We start from the raw sequence: 14,592 nt of genomic DNA on the forward strand, positions 1-14,592 counted from the left end.
GAAGGATTAGCAAAGATGTCTTAAGGGAGAAGAGGACCCTGAAGGAGAGCACTAAAGAAAAACCTTAAAATCTCACACTTAAAAAACAAAACAAAACAAACAAGAAAACACTTCCCATGGTACACCTTGAAAATAACAGGACCGATGTTCATAAAAATCTGTAATCTGAATTTTTTTTTCCTATGCTAACAATCATGATGGCTCTAAACAAAAGCTGTGACTACAACAGAAAAAAAAAAGTTGATTAAATTTAGATATTTTAAGAATGGAAATCACCATAAATGTCTACTGGACTTGTTTTTTAGTTATTTCAGAGTCCCTTCTCTTTATGCCCTGCTCAATTAATTTGAACAATGTATTTAACATTTCTGTTGGGCAAAAATGCTGTGCAACCTCATGTACACATGAATTCAAAATACACCTGTGACCGTTAGACATGGCAAACATAGTAACACCTGCGACACCTGTGTCTAGCATCTTAAAACACTCCCGAAAATAATCAGCTCTATGGAAAAATCTATCGTAGACTTCCATAATACAGACTGAAAACTGATTTGCTTCTATTATCATTGTGAAAGGGATGACTTGATAATTGTCTTTATGTTGTGATTTTTTTTTCTTCATCCCAATGCCAATTTAAATCTTAAAGAAGTACCTAGAGTTCATGAGACGGAATTCCGAAGAATCCCTGGTGGAAATGCATAATAAATTTGTTGACTGCCTGGTGGGAAGAATTAAGAGCAAAATTGATTTTTTGAAATAATCTCTTACTTGATGTTTTGAATGAATTCTATTTGGGCACTGTGTTATGAAGAAGTGAGGTGATTGATTGTTCTCTGACTTCTTAGCTAAGAATGAAACGTTGGCATTACCTGCTGAATCTAAAACACCAGATGTAGAAAAAATCCCAGCACGGGCCATAACAGGTAATGAGATCCCTATGTTGTTAACTTCGAGGGAATAAATATTTTGAAAAATGATAAATGGTTGATGAGTTTATACTTTTTTCTGGTGAAGGACCACTAGGAGATTAATTTTCATCATAAGCACAAACAATAAGAGATTGTAGATTCTTAATTTCACATTTGGAAAAACAGCTGATGTGGAAGGAACTATGGAATCATATGACCCAATATATAATATGGAAGCTGTATTTTTCACATTAAGTAAAGTTGTCCCCTCAATGTTTAGGATATTTTTATACTAGAATGTAATACTATGGTTCATGTGCTTTCCTTTCTTATGAAGATGTGAGCTCATTTTTCATTTCTCTCACAAGTGGTCAGTTTATCAAAATGCCATAATTCCTTTGAAACCCATTAGCATGATAACTATGAAAGTGCCCTAGAATCATTTAGGACAATTAGATTAATTGTTCTATGGAAGATTAATCTATAGAAGGTTAATAATCCTACTATAAAGAAATATATAATAGTTCAGTGAAAATCCTTTAAAGAATAAATGTGGGATACATTTTCCCCATAGTTTATCAGCCTTTACTAACAAACATTCAGCATTTCTTCTTTGAATGAACTGCCTAAGTATGGCCCACTGGGGACGTGATACTCACTGAACCACAAAGTTTTTGCCAAAGCAGTACCACCTCATCCAGGGCCTAGTAAAACAAACATTTGTCCAGAATTTCCCCAAATCCACATTTAGCAAAACATGTTCAATCTAAAGTGAATTTTTTAATCCACAAAACTGCCATAAATTGAAATATCAGTGATTATTTACTTTGCACTAAACTCTTGGATTCATAACTGGTCCAGAAAAGATAAAGATTGGTGGGGAAATAGAATAACTTGATCTCAAGAAACCTATCCAAGTAGGACTGTTTCTGACAGAGTAAGAAGTCTCGGCTCCTACCTACATGGAAGATGGACCTTCCATCTCCCACCTTCATGGGTGTTAGGACAAAGTTACAAACTATCTAAGGTGCTAGAATATTCTATTCAAACAAAATTCCTAGGTAATTTTTCTAATTTCAATGTAATTTGTCGGCACCAAGAAAAACATAGGAATGACCCAGTAGATGACTCCAAGTTCTTTTCTGCCCCAAAGATCCAACCCATTTTTCCCATTATACTTTCCTCCCTCGGCACAGCATCTGACGGGAACGTCTACAGATTTTTTCATTCTCAGCCAAACCTTCTTCAGAATTTTCCTATTCAGAAACACTTAGGCAAACACTATACCTGATTATTCAGTGTTGTGTTTATTTTGTGTCTCGCGGCTGAGCATTTGATTCCTTACCGTAATTATAATCCAGTTCCAAGCTTTGCATGCTGACTGCCATTTGGAAGAGAGAAATCTTTAGTGTAATAGTTCTCAATAAACCTTTCTGCCTTGGGTCATTCTTTAATTTGCCCATTTATTAATTCATTTAATATTTGTCATATGCTTGCTGACTATACCCCTGACATTGTGCTGAGCCCTGGAGATAATAAGAAAGAAAAAGACAGGCAAGGAAAAAAATTGTGATTAATAAGTGCTTTCACCAAGGTCAGCTCACTGTGCTTTTTGGAACACAGGGAAAGTGGACCAAACTCAGCAAGGCAGTGTTGGAAGAAGTGTCAGCTCAGGCATCTGGGGCAAGCCAGGGAGTCCTTAATTAACTTGAAAAGAATTGGTCAATTTATGTGTTAGTTACTAATTCTAAAGGGCAACAAAAGCACCTTATGATCTTTGGTTGCTTCATTATTTTTTCTGAATTTGTAAAGTTGTCTTTTTTACCTTCCAGTGACACCTGAGTCAATGCCAAGGACCACAAAACCCACTGTGTCTAGTGCACTAGACTTTTCAGAGAAAACACTAGGTAATTTTAACATTTTTTTTAACTCCCAACACTCATAAAAACAAAAAGTAACCCAAATGCCTTAGTTCCCCAATTCCTTTTATTTCCCCCCTTTATTGGCAGTTATTATTCATCCATTTCTTGGGCCAATTCCGTTAGCGTCAACAACATGCCTTGATCCTGGTGACTGATATTCTAGGCAGCTTGGGATGCTAGATGCCGACTACACATACCTTTTACCGGTCTCTTGGGATGTATAGAAAAAAACAGGAATGCCAGCCTTTTAACCCACAAATCTTAGAGGGGTTGGGGAAACCTGGAAGTCTTGACTGTGTCTGTGCTTTCTGTTTCAATAGGCTTCCTGAGGCTTCTGTGTACTAAACTTGAGGAGAATCCCCCAAAGTGTCCTGCTTTTTAATAAGAATTTCATGTCATGCAAGTTAGCTGCTTCCTGGCCCAAGAGAGTCTTGCTTTGTTGTCTTCTGCTGAAGAAAAGGAGCAGCATGTCTTTTGTTGTGTACTTGTGATGTTGATCTCCCATGCCACGTCATGCCCTCTGAAACTATACCTTCACATTTTAATAGCTATGTGAAGCTTTTCCTGGGGGAGCCAGCTATTTCCATGAAAGGCATCAGTTGCCTTGTGCACACTGTGTTATGAGTATGCTTCCCATGATTAAGTGTGAGAGCCACAATGTCAAATCCTGCCTCAAGGAGTTGCTGACTGGATTCTTCTTTATTTTAGTTCTCAGCGAAAGGACGCCGGAAATCCTGCAAACTATTCTAATACCTAGGTTTGAATTGCCCCTGAGCACTCTAGGTAAAATTTACTCAACATTGCAGCTTGTTATTGCCTTGGAAGTTTTATTCATGCTTTAAAGAAATCCTTAGGCGTATTCATTCAAATTTATCTCCTCATAAGAAAGAAGGGACACATGGTTTCTAGAACAATAAGATTCCCAACATCAAACCTTTAACCCTTATATTTTATAATTTAGGATCCTACAGAATCTATATGACAAATAATTTGGTGTTTTTTCTTTTTGGTGGTCACATTCTGATATTCTATCTGATTCTTTTTATTCGATGGGCTTTTTTTTAGTTCAGATGTGTTTGCTGCTTGATTTGAGTTAAGATGAAATATTATAAGGGCACACATACGCAGGACTAAAGAAATTAAGACAGTAGTTAGGGTGAAAAGAAGAACACAAATTCCTCCAATTTAGTAGCTTGATTATAAAAAATAGAAATAGAAGCACTACTATAGTATCCAGCATCAAAACCACAAGAGTAAGAAATACTACTAACAATACCTTACTTGACATGAGTAATTTGCTTTTTTGTGTTTGTTTTTCTGTTTTTGCAAGCTTGAGATTTTGAAAAACCTCTTTTCTCTTACTTGTACCTCAGGTTATAACATTTGTTATGTGTTTCATTGCAGCTCCGAAAAGGCTTCCAGAATTTCCTCAGGCAAACACACCCTTCCCCTTTGAGAAGCCTGAGGGCACTCTGGGTAATAGCAGCACTTTAAAGCTGGCATTAAGATAGGGGTAGTGATGGCTTAATTAACTCAGCCAAACAAGGGGTTGATTTAAAAACAAACAGAAAAAAAAGTCTGTTTGTCTCATTACATTTTCTACAAATACAGTAACAATCATCAGTATGTTAATTTTATACCGGTTTGGGGTTTATCCTGAAAAAATGCTGAAAGTGTGACACTGAACTCTGGTCTCTCTCTTTTTTTTAAAGATTTATTTCAGTGAAAGAGAGTGCCTGTGTGACATGCATGCACACAGGGTGGGGGGAGGGGGGAGGGGCGAGGAAGAGGGAGAGGGAAACTCAAGCAGGAGGCACTGAGTGGGGAAGCTTGAGGAAGAGCGGGATCTCAGGACCCTGAGATCAGGCCGGAGCCAAAACCAGGAGTTGGGTGCTTAACCGACTGCGCCACCCAGGCACCCCCCAAATCTGGTCTCTTTCTGATCACGAATCAAATGATCTCTGGATAGATGCATATTGATTTCTTGATATAAAATAAATTTGGATTGGATTAGCACTTGTCTTTATTGCAAGCTTCTGGTAGCCACTTAACCACACCAACAACCTATTTCTGTCCCTTTCTCTTCTCCAAACAAAACAAGACAAAACAAAAACAAAGAAACCTCAGTGAATTCCATTTCTTTTTGCTGTAGCTTCAAGTGGAAAGCCATGGATTGTGCCTACAAGTAAAACATCAGAAGATTCCAAACTTCTCTCACCTCAAACTGGTAATTTTATTCTTTGTTAAATAATAGATTGGACCAACAATATTGAATAACTGCTCTTGTATTTATTTTTATAGATTCCCTAGTTGATTATCAAAATACTTGTAGTAAATGGTAAAGCTATAACCCATTCTTGATACTTAGAACAATGTCATGTTTTTCTCAATGCAAACACATAATAGTTTTATCTTTGTTTTAAAAATCTGTATTTTGGTGTCTGGATAGATAATTGGAAGTGTGGCTAGAAGATGAACTGTGAATTGGCTCATGGATATTCTAGAGACATCTTTTATGACATTGAGAACAGTATCAAAAATAGCATATCATGGGTCTGAATTAGTATTATCAGCATAATGTTTCACATTATTGTGAGCTGATTACAGCTCACAAAGCAAAGTAAACTAGATGAACTCTTAGTTCATTTCATCTCTCAGCTTTTGGGTTATTAACCTTGAGGGCATAGGGTCAGTTAGGTTTCCCTTGAGATTTTTCCCATCCTAGGTTTTTTGGTGTCTATAATTATTCAAGAGTGAACTGACCAAAATCTCCCCAAGGAAACCATTTATGAAGTGTTGATGCCTAGGACATGAACTATATATAAAACCTGAATCGAACCAAGCTTTGGGTAGTAAGGAGATATGTTGGGAAGTGAGGATTGTAAGGCTCCAAAGAGACAAAGATTGAGGAGATTAAAGATCTTAATAAAGGAAAGGTTCCTTTTGCCTTCGATTCCAGAAGAGGAATATTCTGGTCTTGCTCTGACAGAGTATAAATAGTGGCTAATGCTGCAGGAAGCACTTGCACTATCCAGTTACCTCTCTACGGCCAGAGCAACCTTGGGCTGCCAGAGAGCTTGCAACTATTGACTGCCAACCCCCTTTTGGATGAAGTGTTGAGGCTTGTCATGAGCTGTAACAGTTCAGTAGGTAATGATTTCAGGCATGAGCATTGGCTCTAGAAACTTCCTGGCCTTCCCTCACAACATTTAAATTTTATCCTTCTGCTACTTAGTATGATCCTTAGACCAGAAACATTGGCATCCCTGGGACCTTGTTAAAAAGGCAGAATCTTAGGGTCTACTCCAAATATTTTGAATCAGGATCTGCTCTTTTAACAAGATTTCCAGGTAATTGGTATGATCAGTAAAGTTTGAGAAGCACTACCTTATCACTAGTCAATACTATTTCACACAGTGTAGGCAAGAATCATCAAATGTGGTCAATTATAGTGTGAGAGTCTTCCGGTCAGTATAAGGTTAGTTTCTCAAAGTAGGTGATTAAGTAGCTCTTGTTTCTACTAATGCCCACAATGCCTCTATCTCTTATATAAAGGTTCTGTGACATCTTCTTTCATGTTAAATTTCAAATTAAAACTTATTTTAATTTGAATTAAATTGAAATTTAATATTGTGATTGGATATATTGATGTATTCATACCATCCTTCCATTCATTGCAGCCTTTCCTGTTTCTTGTGATTGATTTTGTGTGAATTTATACATGTACTAAGTTTCTATTTCCTATTTAGTTTCAGTGTATATAATTACTTTACTTTCTGTTTACTCACCATGGTTTCCTAATGCGATTATTTTTGAAATTAAGAAGAGAAGTAGAGATAGTATTGGAAGGCTGGTCCATAAAACCATTGGTCCCATTCTTAGTTGTATCCTTTGAAGAAATGATATATTGTAGCTGGTATGAACGAACAAAATGAAAACTTTTAGCTTTCTCTGTTGGGATACAGTGCACCTATACTTACTGTATCAATTCCCACTGGCCAAAGACCTCTAGAATCACACATGTTTTTGAACAAAGTTAGGTGTTTTACTCATTGCAACAATAGGGAATGCAGAACATGAGAAATAGTGGGATCTCTTGGTAAGAGGGTGCTAGAAAGGACTTATTGTATAGCATGTGGAAGGAATGACTCTGGAATGGCTGCTGCCAAAAAGTGGGAGTAATTCTATAACTGAATATCTTAATCCTTAACTAGAAGTGAAGAACAGAGTGAAGCAAAGTTTTGCTTGGTAAATTCATATTAACCAGAATGTGGGGACAGAAATTTTTGTGTTCATGCATTTGTGTTCAACACAGTCACAGAGTGGTATGGATTTCATCTTGATCCGTCTTGGTCGTCACGTGGTCTTGTGTGAAGTTGGTATCCATACCAACTGTTGATGCTCAGCAGAACACCGCAGCCTAGCTGTGGGTGCCAGGTCAGCTCCTGGATGCCAGGAACTGCTTTTCTCTTTATCAGCCATTAAGTGTGATTTATCAACACCTCTTGTAAAACTCCTTTTGCTTCAGCACTTGCTTGATTTGTGTTTTCCACATTTAGTTCATATTTTGTATCAAATCATCAGAATGCATGCTCTCAAAAAGATGTCAATGTTACTTTTGGATATAAAAAGCTGTATGGAAATTCTAACTTGCATGCTGATTATTGAAATCCCTAGATCATTTCAATAGTTGATGAAAGAAAGAGTAGGACAGGGTATTTGGCATTTGGAGTATCCCAGAAAATCTGAGAAGTGTAGTCATCAAACATACTCTTCCCCATGTTCAGCTTATTTGCCCTAATCTTTCATTAGTGCTGCATTTTGTGATCTTATTATTTGGAATTCTATTTTGTATTAAGCCCTCTCTAGAGTATGTTTAAGTAGTATTGATTGATTTTTTTTTAATTCCCTTGGCAAATCCAATTTATCTTAAAGTTTAGAAAGGAGATGATTTTAAAAACTGCTTTATAATTATACACCACAATATATACTTCTTTAAAGATTTTTTAAAAGATTTTGTTTATTTGAGAGAGAGAGAGAGAGAGATTGTGCTTGAATAGGGGGAGGAACAGAAGAAGAGGAATAAGCAGATTCTGTGATGAGTGAGGATCCCTCAATCCTGAGATCATGACCTGAGCCAAAAAGAAGAGTTGGACACTTAACCAAATGAGCCACCCAGGTGTCCCTGGAATATATACTTCTTAAAATAAGTTCTATGTTAAAAGGAAGTTGGCTACATTTTAGAAATACTGAAGTGCTTGTTACAATGGTTCAGAAAAGTACATTTTTTTGATGATGCAATAGAATAGTCTTAAGTTCTATTGGTAAGTGACCAGTTGACTTTGATTTCTGTGTTACTCTAGAGTGAGTTCTAGAGGAGCTCTCAGTAGCTTCCACTCATCACAAAGAATTATGCATTTGCTTGCATGTGCATGTACTTGTTGGGTTTATCTCTTCACTGGAATAATATAGTCTTGTATTTGGACAAATTAGTATTTGTTTTCTATTAAGAGATTCAAAGGGTTGTATGTATACCATCACATTGATCCTCCCAAAGTCCATGGAAGTAAAGGGAGCTATCATTTTCTTTTAAGGAGGTTAAGTGAGAGGCTTGTCCCTGAATGGGTAGAGGAGCAAAACAAGATCCTCATTCATTTCTTTCCCAAGCTTCTCTTTAACAAAGCATTCCAAGTTAAGAGTAAAACAATGTCATACAGTTTGCTTTGAAATTTTTTGTTGAACAGCTTCCCAACAGAGTTAATTAAATGTTATTAGGTTCAGGTGCCTTCTAGAATTTTAAGAAACATTAAGTGGTCTGTGGGAAAGGTTGGCCAGTTTCTGAAGTTCAATCTTATTGCAAATACGATCACTAATCTTTGAACTACAGAGTGAGACAAAGCTGGATTAATAACTGACTCAACTGTCTAGCGGTTATGTGACTATAGACAAGTGATTTAACCTCTTAGAGCCTCAGTTTCCATATATACATTTTTCATTGGATTGTTATGTCTTAGAACTAATGTTTAAAAAGAAATAGTGTGTAAATCACTAAATCGAATTCACAGATTCACCCTACATGAGAGATGCCCTATAATCTTTTCCTTAATACAATGGACTCTTGGAACGAATGCATCCTCTTCCCACCACACTGTCCATGCCAACCTTCCTGAATTGCTGCAGACATCCAATAGTAATAATAATAATACAATAATAAAAAAGTACCAAAAAGAAATGAATGAAGAAGAAGGAAGAAAGAAAATAAAAAGACTCTAAGCTCACATATAATGATTCTTGAGTCTTCATTTCCCTTGTTTGAATGTTTTTTTATGAGGAATGGAAAGGATATGTGCATTGTTATATAAAGAGACCCTGCTTCTCATGGAATGGTCCGATGTCCTATTCCCATGGCAAGAAAGTATCACATAGCCACACTGTTGTGTTAGAGTCACAGCCTGAATCATTCTATAAACTCTGAGACTCTTTCTAGACTCAGGGAGTAAAATGATGCATGTCCAACTAGTTGTGTTTTTCCATGGGCATCAGAGATGGGAGAAGCAGCGTAAATGCTGTGTCTATATCATCCCACAGCTGGGGCACATGCATGATTTCTAACGACCTTTATATCATTGGAGGGGAGGGTGGAAATCAGCTTTTCGTTCCTGGCTTCATAATGTTGTCAGTGTTAAGCCTCTTTAACTTCCTTGATCATCCCCTTAAGAAGACTTAGTCCCAGGAGAGATTTAAAGCCCAATTCAAACTAAGAAAATGGTTTCTTTTTATAACCCAAGATGAGTTGACATGTTTACTTTCATCCTCAGGAAATTCTCCTGCCTGTTCTTTCCCCAGCATATCCAGACTAAATGATCTTTCCCTCCAAATGTACTTTGAATGAGTGCTAAGATGACTCCTTCTTCTGACATAATTTCTTCCCCTTGAACAACAAACAGTTCTCTTTAGAGGCTCGCCCTTGACAAGAGAGTCCAAACTGGAAACAGTCAGCCTCAGTCTCTTCATTTGAATCCACTTTGGGAATCCACTAATTATTTTCTGTACTTTGTAGAACTTCAGTAAATTACAATATGCACTTCAGCTCTCAAAATCATTTAAAGACCTGAATGACCAGCACCCCCTAGGAGTGGTATAATGGTTGGAATGTTGTGGCCACAGGTGGTTTGCTCAGAGTGGTTGAAAAGAGATGGAACTCTCTGCATTTGGACCCTACTGCTTCTCTGTGAGGTGATGATGAGCACGGGATCTGGCCCACCCAGCTAGATGAAGCCCTAGAGAGGGAGGAAAGTAGGGATGAGTGGTGGTGTTGATGCTCTGAGAGTCAGAAAATAGGATTCAAGGGCAGCAGATGGTTTACAGATTTACTTTGAGATTTACAGCATCAGTGTTTGGTTTTGCTTCAGGAACATTTTCTTGTAGGCACTGTTTTCACAAATTTCAAGGCCAACCAGAGAGGTATTTTATTTTTCCACGAACTGAGGAAAGCATTATTTATTTATTTCAACGGTCCTGAGAACTCTGTGTGTGGTGTTCCTAAATGCTTTTCTCGTCTGGCTGTTTATTGATAGTACTATAGTATTTCCCATTGCTCCTTCATATATGTTCTTAGATTCTATTTCCATGGCAGGGGATGGCCACATAAGCATGTGGCAGGTAATTAATTGTGTAGTAGAGGAAGAGATCTGTGTGCGCATGTATGTGTATCATAAGATAATTAAAGGGGCCTATTCATTTATTTTCATTTGTCCCCACCAAGAACATAAACTACCCAACTGTCAAACCCACTGTTATTTGTTCACTATAATGGCCATCTTGCAGGTCAACTCTATTAATTCTGTTAATTAATAGAATGATTATTTCTTTTAATTTTATTGAGTCTCTACCATATACCAGACTCTTGGGCAAAATAAACCTTGGGGTGCCTAATGAGCATGACTGAGGTAATCCCTGTCCTAATGAGATCTTTCATCTAAGAATTTGTTTAAAAAGGAAAGTCTACACATAGTTACCAATATTCATGGAATTTGAATAAAATACATTGATAAATTCTTGGTAATTGGAAATGCCTTATCTGTGTGCCATCATGTTTCCAGAGCAATACCAGAGCATTTTTATGATAGAATTTGCATCTAATCGGTTTTTAAAAACTAAAGCAACCAACAACACATAATCTAGCAGTGTGGTTTTAGAAAGTTGTGAGCAAATAAGAAAATGGTACTATGCCTTATTTTATACCACTGCTTTTTCGCAAAAATACAAAAGTAAAATTTGGTTATTAGCCATTACTTTTTCTTTTTAAAGAAAGTTAATAATTGCTTTTTTTCGGGGCACCTGGGTGGTTCAGTGGGTTAAAGCCTCTGCCTGCAGCTCAGGTCATGATCCCAGAGTCCTGGGATTGAGCCCCGCTGAGCATCGGGCTCTCTGCTCAGCGGGGAGCCTGCTTTCCCCCCACCCCCGCCTGCCTCTCTGCCTCCTTATGATCTCTGTCTGTCAAATATATAAATAAAATCTTTAAAAAATAATAATAATTTCTCTTTCTAACCTTTGAATTGAACTACCTATTTTACTTGTATTAGATTGGTTCTGCAACTTTTGGTCCAATTTCTGTTCTGTGAAGGCAAGATGAGAGAATCTGCTTAATGTCACATAGGAGCATTTCATCCCCTGAAGTAAACATTGGTGATAGAAGGTGTTTGCCTAATGCATCATAGCATGTAGAGTGTCCAACAAATAGAAAGGTTTACTTTGAACTCTTAGCTATCTATCACTTTCATAGCTAGAGTAGTATTGTAAAAAGCCAGGGATGTCTAATCCTTTCATACATTTTATTCTGGTACAGAAATACATGTATAGTAATTTTGGAAGGCAGCTATGCTCACCACTATACCACCAATGCAGACCGTATACGAATTTTGTAACAAAATCAAGAACTGTTGATTTTTAGGGAACTCCATTTCTGACACTGTTCTTTCCTCAAACATCTATACTCCAAAGTCATAAGAACATGTTCATCCCATGAGCCAAGCGAGATGATAGTATGTCTCTCAAAGCTGCCTAAAGAGCATAAAACTACTAGCAAGCGGTGTCTGTGAATAGTTAGCTCTCTTGTTCTTTACTTACTCAACTCTCAGGAACTCCAGAAATGGAAATAGCAGGGACCAAGCCTCCTGGCAGATGTGTTATTTTAGTCTTAAGTGTATTTGAAAAAATGTTTGGAAGTTAGAGGTCCCTGACATTTGGGAAGTTCCCAAAATGAGCCACAATGGCCATTGGATGCTGGAAAGAGGGTTTCTTTCTCTACTATACACCTTCTAGGAATAACATGAGGGAAGAAGGCTGCCTGGCTTGGAACCTCCAGAATGAAAGTAGAAAGAGGGCAAATAAATACCTCTTGGGACAAAAAGTACAGAATCAAAGAAAGCTGGTTCAGTGTTACCAGATAATAGGGGAAATGTGGACTTCATGTAATAGACAGTTGCCTTTTTCAAAAGCAAGCAGCAATATAAATAAAAGTCAAACTATTTAGTCATAATTTCTGGTATGAGAAGTTGAAATACAAGTTGGTAAAGTTTTCCAAACTTGTTTAGAATCAGATAGAGCTGACTTTGCTAGATCCATGACTTGAAATTGGCTTAAAGCAAGCCTCAGATCAACAACTGCCAGCACTTTTTATCCTTTAAAAGGTCAGTCATTCTTGGGGTGCCTGGGTGACTCAGCCAGTTAAGCAGCTGCCTTTGGCTCAGGTCACGATTCTGGAGTGCTGGGGAGCCTGCTTCTCCCTCTTCCTCTGTACAGCCCCCCACTCATGCCCTCTTTCTGTCAAATAAATAAATCTTCAAAAAAAAAAAAAGTCATTTGTTCTTATCTGACCCTTTAAAATTGTAGCTAAACACAAGAAAACCTTGCATCACAATGTAATAGAACTTTTCTTAGAACGTTTGCATGACTCATAATGTTCTTTCCATTTTTTGAAGATTTTGCAAAGGAGTAGATTCCCCTTCACAAAATGAAATCTGTTTCCTGCTTCTTTCGTGTGTGGTGCAGTATGGATGGCCTCTCTGTCTTAGAGTGTGTCCCACAGTGTGATATTATCATTCTTAAACCTTCAACTAGCACTGGTTCAAAATCACTACAATGTCACTGAACTACAAGTTAACTACTGAGTAAATTTTCCTGTGAATTTCCATATAGCCGTTCTGAATGGGGAAGGAAAGTAACATCTACCTCATAACAATTAATGCTTTGTGTACACCTCTCATTCTCTTAGTGACAGCTCTTTGTTCAGAAAAGAGAGCATTTTTATTTTGATGCTGTTCTTGCTTACAGATTCTGTGCTTACATGAACATGAAGTGTATCCCTTTGTTAGAATCAACTGTTATTTTTAAGGTCACTCTGCTCGCTTTATTTTACATAGTGTGTGAACTTGATCCTGAAATGCACCTAGACTGTAGAAGGACTACAAGAAATATAGAAAGAAAGCTGCTTCTAGGTAAAGAGGCAAGAGGTGTGGTGCACGAGGAAAAGGTCGGGTCTTAACTCGGCTCTTTCTGGCCCTATTAATGGGATAGAAAATATGCTGAGCTTGACAGTCCCAGTGTGGGACCACCTGCAAATGTCTTCACCACTGTGAATGTCAACTTTGTTGTCTAGGAAATGGAGAAACACCCCATTATCTAGAAAGTGAGGATGATGCCTACCTCATCTGTTTCTCAGGGATGTTGAGAGGGTTAAATAAGCCTATCGGTGAGAAACTGCTATGCAAATTGAAAAGTGCGGTCCCAACATAAGATTCCATGATGGTAACTTTCACTAGGTAGAAAGACCAAGCAGTAGACTCAGTGCAAAAAGCTTTAATGTGACCGCTTTTTCCTTCTTTGGAAATCTCTCCTCAAATTGCTTCTGGCTCATATATGTTTATACTCCTTGAAGCTCTTTGATTTAGAGCTGGTACCACTTCATTATAAATACGTAGCACAATGCACACATCACCCTTGAGGCCACTGTCCAGGTTCACTGGGGAAAAGCCTTTAGTTCGGGGCAGGGGTGGGGGCCGGTGAGGAAGACTGGAGGCAAGTCTCAGTGATTATGCGTTAGTGACAAGACAAGTAGCCCAGAGCTAAAACTCACTCGCGTCTACATGAGACTCCCTTGTAACCAGCATTAAATTATGTCATGAAATCTTTTAAAATTCATCAAAATTAACATCTTCTCTTTTGTTTTACCTTTTCTTTTTAAAAGCCACTTATGATGTTTTCTCAAGCTCTGCGACATCAGATGAGCCTGAAATGTCAGAACCCCACACAGGTATATCCAGCTTCTCAGGGCTTTCTTTGGATGCCAGACCATTCTGACAGCACTATACCTAGTTCCCGCTTAAATTTTGCAGAGGGAGGAAGCACACTCTTCGGAGCTCTGCAGGGGAATGTGGCAGTCTCCGTCTGGGAGATGTATCCCACCCATTTCTCTGTTGAGCCATTATCTCTTTATCACCATCAGTAATAAGCTCTGCCCCGTGTGGGAGACGCAGATAGATTTGGTTGCTACTGAGCCAAAGTCATGAAATGGCTCTATTATCAATATCATTCCAAAAAAGTTTCAGATTCTTAGAGAGTTTTCTGTAGAGCAGTGATTCTCAAATGCGGAAGACTTTTCTCTAGGCATTTGGCAACAGCCAAAGATATTGTTCATCGTCACAACTGGGGAAGGTGGTACTGACACCTAGTGGAGGGAGACCAGGGATACTGCCAAA

The 14,592-nt window shown here is 37.9% G+C and overlaps 1 protein-coding gene across 36 annotated transcripts in view; it reads left to right on the forward strand.

Moving 5' to 3' along the window:
* Positions 1–14,592, forward strand: part of ABI3BP (ABI family member 3 binding protein) — a 256,296-nt gene that overhangs the window by 118,769 nt on the left and 122,935 nt on the right. For 32 of the 36 annotated variants that reach the window (XM_032350780.1, XM_032350494.1, XM_032350563.1 and 29 more), the window contains exons 10-15: positions 849–926; positions 2,744–2,818; positions 3,542–3,616; positions 4,238–4,309; positions 4,986–5,060; positions 14,082–14,147. In XM_032350780.1, the coding sequence (XP_032206671.1) occupies positions 849–926; positions 2,744–2,818; positions 3,542–3,616; positions 4,238–4,309; positions 4,986–5,060; positions 14,082–14,147 (441 nt within the window). The remainder of the gene's footprint in view (positions 1–848; positions 927–2,743; positions 2,819–3,541; positions 3,617–4,237; positions 4,310–4,985; positions 5,061–14,081; positions 14,148–14,592) is intronic. The other 4 variants (XM_032350628.1, XM_032350767.1, XM_032350777.1 and 1 more) reach the window with 2 other exon arrangements.

This window comes from Mustela erminea, chromosome 1 (assembly GCF_009829155.1).
Source record: "Mustela erminea isolate mMusErm1 chromosome 1, mMusErm1.Pri, whole genome shotgun sequence".
Lineage (NCBI taxonomy): Eukaryota > Metazoa > Chordata > Mammalia > Carnivora > Mustelidae > Mustela > Mustela erminea.